Below are 12,843 nucleotides of genomic sequence, written 5' to 3' on the forward strand. Positions count from 1 at the left end.
AACTAATAATTCATTTTTAGGTCAGGGAAATGAATCTATCTCAAAAATAAGCAACAGCTGTGAAGTGGGCACACGTACATATACACTCACATGTGCAAAGAATATAAATCTTGCTGCTATTTTTTAACTCGGGGTTTTGTGTTTGTTTTATGACTTTTTTTGTTGTTGTTACACCCAACTGCAAGGTATTTAAAATGTTTTGAATGTATTTCTGAATACAGAAAATGTTTCTTGGGTTCTCCTGAGAGTGGGGTGCCCAGGTTAACCACAGGCACACATTCTTCTCATAGTACAGTACTTTAAAATTAATAGCACATGCAGAGGAAAAACTAAATCCTTTGACGTCACTCCTGAAATGAGGAAACATAAACAGAAAAGGCTCCACTCCAGCAAGCTGCCAAAGTTGAAGCCGATTGGTCTCTGCTTTTCCTTGCCTCTGGCAACTGACAGCGCGCCCCAGCCTCGCAGGGCTGCCTGCTCCCCGAGCCACTCGGAAGGTCTGGGCACTGCAGCAGGCTCGGCTCGGTCCCAGCCCTTGTCTGGGAGAAAAGTGGTGTACTCACCCACAGAGAATCTTTCTACCTTCCTTCTTTCTCGATCTCTCTGTGCGCTCTTGTGCTTCTTTCTTTTTCTTCTTCTTTTTTTTTTTTTTTTTGCCTTAATTATATTCCTAATCCTGGATGAAGTTGCTGGATTCTGCAGCACAAGTCTTCATGAACAAGCAGCACCGTTCAGAGATTTCACGGCATTCAAAGGTCACAGAACTGCCACTATGGTTAAATGTCTTGTTTAATGGTTGAGGTATGTACAACAAATTTAAGCGGCAAGCTAATTTTTCTCGAGTGAAATCACAGACGGCAGGATATTTATTTAAAATGAACCTGTACATATATATATTTTTTGCCTGTGATTGTTACTATAGCAACTAGCTTTTGAATTTCCTTCCTTTTTCTACGCGACTTGACTAAACATTATCACTTACCCTGAATTAACCTTTTGAAGGCAACAGGGTTTCATTCCAGCGGGTGTAATGAGAGACTCCGAGATTCTTAATGTACTTTGAGCCCCGACTGAGCAAGGCTTTTTAAATTTATTTATTTTATTGTGAATGCAATATTTCTTCTCTAACATAAATCTTACAGTTGAGTCATTTTCGTTTCTGGTGGGATAGGGTGAAAAATATGTCGGTAAAGGGATTGATGTGGGCTATGGAAAAGAGACGAAAGAAACACTTTTTTCTTTTGAGTTTGTCATGTTGGTTGATATCAAACTTCAAAATAAAATTAGTAGAAGGAGGGGGAGGAGCTGGTAACGAGATTGAAGATGGACAAATCTCTAGAAAGTGTGTCAGAAAAAATGAATTCTTGGGGAAAATTGACTTTATCGTCTTGTGTCATTAAAAAAAAAGTTAGGATTTAGAAGTCAATAGAGGAACAGAGGAGATGTAGGTGCTGAGTTGTATGACCAGTAATTTCTATCTTATTTTTTTTAATAAAGGAAAATAAAAACTTCTTTCTTGCCATTGTAAATTTTCTAATTATCTTTTCTATAACAGTCGAATGCAGAGTGAGATATTTAATTAGTGACTTAAGTGATGGAGCCTGAGGGCTAATAAAGGATCTATAGATACTGTTCTTCCTGTGCTCTAGCCTGCAAGACTGTTGCAATGTCAGAGTAAACCTCTCTGCCCAGGAAAGAAAGCACATGCATTCATATACAGTAACACGCTAAGCCCTGCAGGAAGCAGGGCAGTTCAGCCCAGGGCTGACGTTGTTGGCACATTATTATCCTGTATTGAGGGAAACGCTTGCTGAAAATCTTTCCTAGCCAAAGAACCAATTTTTGTAAGAGCAATTCAAGTGATACATGGTTAACATGAATTTCCCCTTTTTAAAGTTACACAATCACAAATTAGGATTATTTGAAACCATTACTGTTTACAAAATTGCTTACTTGATGTTTTTAAAGTTTCAGTTCTCAGCATTGAGAACCAGAAATCTTTTAAAACTGGGTCAGGTAGCAGGGATATTAAGCAAGGTATTCAAACATATAGTGTATTTCCAAGGGGTAACAAAATTAACTGCATAAGACTGTAATGTACCAAGTTAGGAACTGCAAAAATATTAGCTCTCAAATGCAGAGGATGTGCTGTGAATGGACAATTGCTTTTCTGCAGCGCCTAGTGGGAAAACAAGGACTTTGTGTGTTGCAAGTACATAACCGCAGCTCCTCCATTTCCTCTGCTTCATCTTTTATTACTGGCTGGTGAAACAAAGATGGGTGTCAGTAGTTACATGTTGATTGACATCTTCCCTAATAAAATGAAGTTGCTTTTTGTCTCAAGTAGAAGCCCAAAGTTAACTGCAGGCAGTCCCTGGATTAGGAACAAGATCCGTTCCTAAGTCTGTGTTTAAGTCGAGTTTGTAGGTCTAAGTTGGGGCAGGTGCATATGGTTCTTATCTAGCCTTACTTTATTCCAAGAAAAGGCTCCAAGCCTTTTCAATGATTTAAAAGCTGCACATGCAGCAAGTGAAGGTGATCGTGATGAAGAATTTGTTGCAAATAGGGGTTGGTTCAACAGTATCAAAGTGAGGGCAAATTTACACAACATTAAAGGGCAAGTACAAGCTGTCTGTAAACTGGATTGATAACTGGAGGACTTACTGTAGTTGCAACTCCAAAACCTATATCCTTTTATAAAGATTTTTATACGACACTATAAGCTCTCTGATTTCAGAATACTCAATTGAACAGCAGGAGACAAAACCAGTAGTAATTATATGTCTGCAAATTAGCTGGGAGAAATATATATATTTTTTTTAATAAAGTTACTTAGGGCAAGGGTGGAAAAATCCAGGTTGTGTCAGGGACAGGCATCAATTTAGGGAAAATAATTACACCCATTGCATCTTTTAATGCTCTGCATGGTGTCCAACACAAAGCTACCCATTGTCAGTTCTTCATAAGTATCTAGTTAAAACGTTTGATATTTTACTACCCTTCATATAGTATAGATGTTAAATAAATTTCAAACATAGCATTTTCAACTGTCTTTGAAACATATTTTGGGGGTTAGTCCAGCTTAAAATATAATCTAGAAATCAACACATCAATGGTACAGAGGAGGGCATTCCAAACGTTGACTTGTGTTATTTCAGCCAAAGAACGTCTTACTGCAAACAGATGCGAATGTAAAATGACCAAGTTTCCTCAGAGTGGGAATGTGCCACCTGGAAAATGCCTTCGCCTAGTAATTAATCTTCCAAAGTCTAGTTTGTTGTTAGCCAGGCTCAAATCACAGGGGAAGCTGCTTGTTGACTCACAGAACATAGTGTTGGAAGGAATTTATTAAGTGGTGAACTAATCCAAGCAAGACTAAAAGGGATTCGTTATATTAAAGAGAACTGTCCAAATTTTTTTTTTTATATTTGTCCAAATTAATCATCAGAACAGAATTCAAAACATCGAAATGTAGAAGCTAACAGGTATTCTAAGTAGTTCAACTCCCATTGCTGAAGCGGGTAACTTAACTATGTACAGAAATTCTTATCCAAAGAACCCACCTTCCTATGGATTCAGCTCATGCATCCAAAGAGAAGTCCAAATAGATGACTGAAAGACTCCTTTTTAGGAGGCACATCTGGCTGAGGAAAGAGGAGTTTAGAATTTGAGGATTTATTGGGCCCCTCACAGAGCAATGAGACCATCCTCCACCCCTGTGCCCCTCTGGTGACATCCCCATTTCTTCTCCGAATGCACTTTAGGGTGCCCTTCTGTCATATACACGGGAGTAGGCTTTGGCTCAGTAACATTGGCTCCTACAAGCACCCTAGGTGGTTCTGTCAACATCCGCACTTCAATTTGTGAGATGATGCTTGCTTGATAAATTGCCAGTATTTAAAGCGGTTGATGCAAACATTTTTTAGTGGGGTGGGAGAAGGGAAAAGGGCATGTATAAACCAAAATTGACTCAATATCTACTATGGTTCAGGCATTGTTAGTGATTTGAATGCAGAACATGAAAATGTGTCAAAGTTCTAGTGTATAGTCAAGGTATTTATACTTTTCTACTTCCCCAAGAATCATGTAGTATCCAAGTGAGCTAATTTCTATTTAGAGATTGATTGTGTGGTGTGTACTAAAAAGGGCAGCAGATAGAGACAGGGAACCAGGGTCAGCATCGTCATTCAGATGCTGACTAGCTGGGTGACTTTGAGCCACTCATTTACTCTTGACCACAGTTTCTTCATCTATAAAAGGAATTGGTTGTACTGGGTTATTTTTAATATCCTTTTTAGATGCAACTTTTTCTAGTATTCTTATCAATTTGGGTTTTTTTTTTTTAACTCCATTTGTATATAAACATGAAAGTGTCAAATTTTTATTCATAAAGTATTACTGCATGCTTTCTACAGTCAAAGGCTGTGTTTGTTGAGGTGAATAAAAAGATAGGTAAAATATGATTCCCACCTTCAAGCAGCTTATATTCTGGTAGAAAGACATTTGAACAAATGAGTAGTCTGTGCAGAGTAATGGAAGAAGGAAAAAAGGAGAAATTTGGAAGGGAGGTGACAATGAAGTAAAACTCCATAGAAGAAATGACCTTATGCAACTTGGAATTCAAGAAAACCAGGAATTCAAGAGCAAAACTTAATCTTATGTCTTCATAGATATTTATGATGATGACCAGTTGAAGACATTGTAGTTATTTTGAAATAATACATTTGTAACGGTGTTCTTAAAAAATGTAATGTTAAAGAGGCCTAAATTTTCCCATAGGTCAATTAAACTACTTACAGGACTGAGAGGACTAGTTAAATCATAGCATTGGCATCTTCTTCATCATCATTTGAGCTTAGAGCCCCTAGGAGTTAAGGCAAGAGTTCTTAGAGAGCTTGGACAGCGGCCCCAGATCCCAGTAGCCATTTGGCTCAAGAGAGAAATGGTCACAAGCTGTGATGGGCTTGAACATTTACAAAATATGGTGTCATGGGAAATGCTCTGGGCTTCAGGAAACCTCGAATAGTGGCTCAGAATTTCCAGAAATTGCCTGTTGGAATTGAGGAAAATTTCTTAAACTTTGGAAGGCTCTGTTTCTTCATCTGTAAAATGAGGCTATTGGAATACTTGCAGAATGCCTGTTTCCTTTCCAAATTTTGTAACTTACCCTGACAAGATTAATAAAGAATTATTAGTATGTATTTGTTTTTATTCTTTCACCTCTCCCATCCCTATAAACCAAAAATGTTCCCACTGCCAAGAAAAAACAAAAATAAAACAAGGCCTTGGATTTTGGAGAATTTTTCCCCGGAAAGACTATCACCCCCATGGGAAGGTCCCCAGCCTCACCCCATTTCTCTCATGATGGGTTTATGCCTGATCTCAGGAATGTAGCATTCCTTGAGAGAAAAGGGAAACATTTTGTGTTCATTGTAACTGGGTACTTTCAGACTACAGGCACATGTGTTTTTCCTAAGTGCCAATCACTATCTTAGATTTTCTGTATTATTTTACTGAATATATCCTCAACTCTAATTCTGGTTTCTTTGGAGAATAATTGAAAACATGTTGATAGCTAAGTTGGGAATTCTGAGAAGAAGATGTTTTTTAGATTATCCATTGAGTATCTGCACTGAGACTTTGCCCAAGTACACAGCCTCACCTCACCCTTGTAGTGGGATTTGATGCAATTCATTTGTTCTAATCCAGAGATGGGTGGGATCCCACGTGGTGCAGAGCATTCCTGCTAGCATCTTCTCTGAGGGTTTATAACAGCTCAAGTATGGGGAATAAGGGCAAGTGTTTGTGTTTCTAAAAATGGTACGCCACAAAAAAGGACATATGATCTACTAAATGATATATAATTCTTATTTATATCTTATTTATACTACTGTATAAATACTCCAATATTCTGAAATTTTAAATCCTTTCATGAATACTTTATAGATTTATTTGCATATAGTATAGCAAAACGAAAATAATTGCCTCAGTCAATATACCATTAAAGAAAGTTTGTCCTACGAAGTTTCTTCCTTCCTTCTTTTCCGTCTTTCCCTGTCTTCCCTCCCTCCCTCTTTCTCTCTCTCTCTTTCCTCCTTTATTCTTTTCTGCCTTTCTTTCTGGTATTAGTAAGGAGAAGATGGAAAAAATAAAGTTTGGCAATGAGGTTTTGACGAATTTTCCTTTTTAAAAAAACGAGGTAAGGTTTATTTTAGTTTTTGCTTTCTGGTGGTTGGTGAACTCACATAAAATGTTTCATTAAAATTGCTGTTCAGATTTTTTTTTCTTATATTACCCCCCCATGTTTTATATTGTCATAATTAACATATGAATAATAAATACATAAAGTTTCCTTTCTACAAGATAAAAATCATCATAAATAAACCACTGCTTTACACACACAAGAAGAGGATTCTATTCAAGAAAAGAGTTTACACAATAACTGAATATACTGAAGGAGATTTAAGATATTTGAGCTCTCAGAATCTCTTTTCCCCCTGAGATAGGAGGTAACTGTCCAGGGTTAGTCTGATGTGGGGGTATGTTTCCATGGGTCCAGATGTAGGTAGATATGAATAGGCTACCACGTGCCTTAGTGGATCAAACCTTGATATCTAATGCTACCAAGTAGTCAATATTTTACATACTCTTGACCTTAGCAAATCATAGTTTAAAGACATATATAAATATGTTTTTTTTAGCATTGTTTGTAATATAAAAAAAAAAAGCAGAAACTGCATGAGCTCAGTAGTTGGTGAATTATTGGATATGTTATTTTAAATAAATACAGTAGAGTACTGCACAGTCATTTAAAAGAATGAGGTAGCTCTATGCACACAAATCTGGAATGATTTTCAACAGATATTAAGTTAAGAAAAGATACGCTGCAGTACCATTCACCTAAACCCATACATACATTCACACACACTAATAGAAAATTGCTAGAAGTACGCACAAGAAACTTAACAACGGATGCCTCTGGGAGGAAAACTTGGATGGGGTAGGAACAAGATTTCTTTTCATGTATACACTTTAGAATTATTTCTCTTCTCCCCTTAGTAAACTGGTTACATTTATAATGGAAAAACAAATACTGACACTTATTTGTTATCTTGTGATATTTTGAGAGAAAAATTAGAGGGCAAAGAAGAAAGAGTTCTGATGTGTTTTCATTCCTTCATTAGCTTGTTCCTTTGAGCCTTCCTGAATTTCTCCTACATGCCATTCACACTGCTAGGGAGCACAGCGTGGCCTGGAAACAGAAGTCCTGGAAGTGAAGACATAGATGGTTCATCACTCCTGCTTGAGCAACTTTGAGTCAATCATCCCTCTGGGTGCCAGTTTTCACATGTAAAAATGAAAGGCTTAGTTGAGCTCAAAGTTCCTTCCAGCTTCCATGTGTGCTAAGGCAGCTTATTGTTCTCTTGCATGCCCAACTATTTGGGATCTTTCTCCACAAACTAAATGCACATATTTTATTGCACATTTTAACTAAACTTTCTGTTTCAGAATTGATCGATCTGGTCTAATTTTTTAAATCAATTAAATATGCAAAATATATATTTATGCCACTAGTGTTTTAGGAAGCCCACACCCACTGCCCTCAAGTTGATTCTGACTCATAGTGACCCCATAGGGTTTCCAAGGCTGTAAATCTCTAGGGAAGCAAACTGCCACATCTTTCTCCCACAGAGCCACTGGTGGTTTTGAACCACCAACCTTTTGATCGCTTTTAACTACTGCGACACGAGGGCTCCTTAGTGTTTTAGAAAACCACACATTATTGATAGAACTTTATACTCAATATAATTTATTCAAAAGACAGTAGAAAACATCCTTTATATTAAGATGTGTAGTTGGCGGAGTAAGGCAAGCAACTAATGCTTTTTCAATTTGAAATATGATTTATACATGCCTTGGTTTTCCAGGAGGGGGGAAATAAAACCCTTCATTTCCCTTTCTCATTATGGCACTTGCCAGCTGTGTCCAGTCAGATGAAAGAACTCAGTCATTCACAAAAGTGTGGAAAGCATTCTCATAAAAGGAGATGCTGCCGTAATACAGAGGTCTAAAGAACGCCTTGATTTAAAAAAGGTCATTAAATCTTAGAAAAAAGTTGTTTTTCTATGTGATAGAAATACAGTTTATTTCCATGTATTTGAGACATGTGTTATTGCTTTTTCAATTAAACTAAAACTTAATTTTAATTTGCTTTTAGTTTTATTTGGAAAATGTTAGTATTAATCATTTTACTTACTGAGTAATTTTTATTTTCTATTTTTCCAGACCTGTATTACTCAGGAGTACAGAATAGTCTTTAAGTTAAAATAAAACAAAAGGTATGAACATGAAACTGGTAGGAATTTGTGTGATAGCTGTATGGAATGGCCAGAACCAACATTCTAAACTTTTCTCTCTAATTATCTTTTAGTCATTGCAAAACCATTAAGCATTATAAAAATAATTCAATGGCCTACAAATGAAATAATTGAGAAATATTGTCATTTCTTTCATTGACTATGTTGCCCCCAAGTGTCCATGTATGGATGCATGAGAGAACACAAGAAAAAAGCCTTTCTCAAACTTGCAGACAAGATACATACAAAAGCTTTTTACAGATTATTCATGTCAAAAAAAAAAAAAAAAACAGTGATTTGGAGAACATAGGCTGTTTAAAAATAGATTGTCTCTATTAGCTGTGAATCTTTCAAAATGAAATAAATATATTTATTAAGTGGCAATAATATATTATTTTTAGAAATTCAGTTTGCATATTTTATGTGGAGTGAGAGAAGGGAAAGGAGAAAGAAAAAAAAATGAGGATCAAACATTTTTCAAGAAACACTAGACTTTGTAACCTAAAGCCGTGAGTTCAAGTTCCTGAAGCTAGTCTTACTGAGAGTGGTACTTTTGTCAAGTTATTGAACATTTTTTGGCTTTCAAGTCTCTAAAATGTAAATTTAAAGTGAGATATTTTTGGGTCCTAAGACTTCTAGGATTTACTTAGTTTGCAAATGGCCTGGCTTTTATACCTAATTAATAGCTTAGTTAGTTCGTAACAACAATGCCATGCCCCTTCATTCTCGGAACATTCTGTTTGGTTAGTCTTGGTTTTTCCCAATTGAAAGACAAGGAAATTGACAGTCAGAGAAATTATAACTAATAGAATTGGGATTCAACCCTAGCTTGTCTAATGACCATTTTTAATTGTTTTTGTATGTTGTAAATGAGTTATGTTTAAAATTCATCTTTAATCATTGTTATCATGAGTTAAAATAAAAAAAATTTACACAAAACATAAAAATATGTATTATAAAAGTGGTAAAGCAAACTACTTAATATGTTTACATTCAAATATATATATATATATTTTACATTCAAGTATATAAAACCATTGCCTTGCGTCAAGTTGATTCTGACTTACAGAGAACCTATAGGGCAGAGTAGGGTTTCCAGGGAGCCACATAGGGTTTCCAAGGAGCAGCTGGTGAATTCAAACTGCTGACCTTTTGGTTAGCTGCTGAACCTTAACAACTGTACCACCAGGGCTCCATTCAAGTGTGTAGAGGGAACAATATTATTTCATTTTAAATGTATTCACAACTGATGAATCTGACACTTCAAACTCCAGGAGTTTTGCTCTAAGAGGCAGTAGACTGTAGAACCTGGCACCATTCTATATTATTCACTTATTAGCTGTGTGACCTAAGAAGTTACTTAATCTCTCTGGGCCTTATGCTCCTTATTTATCAGATGGGATGTTCACAGTATCTGTATCATAAGATTATTGGGAAGATTGAATGAGTTTTATTTGTAAAGTGTTTAGAACAGTGTATGGAAGATGGTACACATTATGTCAGTGCATCCGCTGGTATTATTTGCTTAGAAGTTTTAAAAATTATTCCATTCTGAGTACAGTGCTGTTGGGTTCTTATGCATTTAAAAGAAAAATAATTTCTTTTTAACTTTCTATATTGAACTATAGTACAGATGAAGAAAAATAACTAATGTAAATGTACAACTCAATGACTTATCATAAGTGAACCTCTGTGCAACCATTATCCTAGCAAAAAATAGAACATTATTACATTCTTGGCACCTCAGAAAGCCCGTCATACCCTCCCGCATTCTTTCACTTAACATTGTATCTTGAGATTTCATTAGGTTGTTGCATTTAAGTGTATTTTGATCATTTTCATTGTTTATTTCATTATCTGAATATAAAACAGTTTATCCATTTTTCTGTGGCAGAACATTTGGGTTGTACTTATTTTTTAATATAATTACTCGATATTTATGCAAATAATGCATGCCTTCTACATTTGTTTGCCAACCACGCCTCCCCCCTCACAAGGTATTTTCATGTTTCATGTTTTCATGTTACAGCAACATATAAAAAAAATTGGCATAACAGCACTTATGAAAATACCTCGTGGGAGGAGGATGCAGTTGGTAAACAAATGTAGAAGGTGTGTGATGTTTGCATAAAAATATGTGATAACACTGAACTGAGTATTCTTGTACCTGTTTTTTTGGTGCATATGTACATAATTTTCTGGTTAGTATATACTTAGGAATAAAGCTGCTGGGCTACTTTATTTTTAAATTTATGTTCAGTTTTAGTAGAAAATTCGAACTCTCTCAAAGGAGTTAAAATAATTTACACTCCCACCAACAATTATCACAGTTCAGTATTCAGTTGCTCTCCGTACTCATTAACTCTTACATCTTAGCAATTCTGATAAGTGTGTAGTGGTAGCTTACTGTGGTTTTAACTTGCATTTCCTTAATTACTATTGAGTTTGAACATTTTCTCAGGTGTTTACCAGCGATGTAAACATCCTCTTTGATAATTGTCTAATGAAGTTTTTTTTTTTTTTTTTTGTATATTGATTTGTAGGATTGGTTATATATTTTTGATAATGCAAAATCAAGACCACTCAAGCAAATCCCACACTCATCGCCAGTTGTATCAAACCAGGCCAGGGAGGCTAAGATCACCTACTTCTGATACTAAATATATGGTGGATAATAAATTCCACTCCACATGCCATCTGCATCCTGTGGAAATCTCAGCTTCCCTTCTCTGGTCAGCTCAGACCCCCACTGCCAGCATAACCTTTTCTCTCTCATACCCACTTATCTGGGGCTAGGTGAGTGGGTACTGACTCTCTCTTTCATCACCATTTACTTAGGGTTAAGTAAGCAGCTACTAGCCCCTTCTCTCTCTCATTCCCATTCACCTGGGGCTAGGTCAGTGGTTACCAGCCCCTTCTGTGTTTCTTAGGTCTGATAATCTGATGCAATGATTGACAATCTCCAGGAAAAGGGCTATCTTTAATCTAGCAGAATAAAGGATACAAAAACATAGGGTGAGGTCCAGGAGGGGTTTTGGCACAAAGCTTCCATGTCCCCAGAGGACATACTTACCCTCATGAGAGCAAATATTTACTCTCGCCACCCAGAAACCTCAACAGAGCCTCTATCTTCCAAGGCTTTTATTGACCTCATCATGTGATAGATTATATCATGTCTCCTGAGGTTTAGTCAGCATCAGGCCCCGAGGTGGTCCCTCTTAGTCTGGCCAGCCCCCACTCATTGGCCTCAGGAGTGATCCAGCTCTTAGGAATCAGAACCAAAAGCCAAATTGTTTTCTGCAAGGGTTTCCACACCTCACAGAAACGTTGATTGTTATGTATGTTGTAAATATTTTCTCCCATTGATAAAATCTCCTGATTTGTTCTTCTTCAAGATCATCTTGGCCATTCTTGGTTCTATGCATTTCCATATAAATTCTAGAATTAGCTTAAGATTCCCCCCTAAAATAAATACATAAATAAAAACATTTTAGATATAGATCATTTTGGGAAGATTTTATATCTTCCTGGTGAATCGAAACCTTCTTTATAATAAAACATCCCTTTTTCTCTCAATTAATCCTTTTTATCTTCAATTCTACTTTGACTAATACTAAAACCTGTATAGCCATCTTTTTCAGTGTTCGTATGGCTTATAATATTCCATTCTCTTAAATTTTAATTTTCTATGTGTGTTTTTTTTTATGTGTTTATATTTTAGATGTGTCTCTTTCAAGCAGCAGATAGGTAATTTTTTTTTTATCATTCAGTTTGATTATGTTTGTCTTTTCAGTGGAGTATTTTGTTCTTTCATACACCTACACCTCATTTATCAACTATCTCATTATCTGACATTTTACATCTACAACAATAGTAAAAAATCGACTATCTGACTATTTTGCACATTAATAATGTACATCTAGCAGTAATGAATGCTGAGGTGCAAGGTAACACTGGCTATGGTTAAGGTTATGTGTCAATTTGTGTAGGCCGTGATTCTCAGTGGTTTGGCAGTTATGTAATAATGTAATTGGCCATTATGTAATGACAAAATTTGGCAGTTATGTAATGATGTAGTCATCCTCCATTTTGTGACCACATGTGGTCATCCTCCATTTTCCCATAATGCTGATTTTTACATAAAAACCTGGTCTTTGGAACTTAACACATCGATAAGTGAGGAGTGGGTGTATTTAATGTAATTAGTGATATATTTGGGTTTAAATATGCTGTTTTAAAATGTGCATTCTGTTTGTCCTGCCTGTTCTATATTTCTTTTTCTCTACTTGCTTCCCTTCTTTTGGACTGGGTATTTTTGTCATTACACTGCCCCTTGCCATTAACTTGTTATTTTCACCTTACTTTTCATTGTTTCACTGGTTATTATTGAGTATACATCTTTGGCCTAGTCAAAGTGCAATGCATGTTAGTACTTTTATCTCTTTTTGGGGAGTTTGAGAACCTTAGAATGGTTTAAGTACTTTTG

General features: G+C 36.1%; 1 protein-coding gene across 2 annotated transcripts in view; it reads left to right on the plus strand.

Moving 5' to 3' along the window:
* The first annotated feature begins 390 nt into the window (after positions 1–390).
* PDE7B (phosphodiesterase 7B) overlaps positions 391–12,843 on the plus strand; it is a 377,725-nt gene continuing 365,272 nt past the window's right edge. For both annotated transcript variants that reach the window (XM_064291204.1, XM_010590438.3), the window contains exon 1: positions 391–801. Coding sequence is in view for 1 of the 2 variants with exons in the window: in XM_010590438.3 (XP_010588740.1) it covers positions 781–801 (21 nt within the window). In the remaining variant the exon portion in view is untranslated. The remainder of the gene's footprint in view (positions 802–12,843) is intronic.

Source organism: Loxodonta africana, chromosome 1 (genome assembly GCF_030014295.1).
Source record: "Loxodonta africana isolate mLoxAfr1 chromosome 1, mLoxAfr1.hap2, whole genome shotgun sequence".
NCBI classification, from domain to species: domain Eukaryota; kingdom Metazoa; phylum Chordata; class Mammalia; order Proboscidea; family Elephantidae; genus Loxodonta; species Loxodonta africana.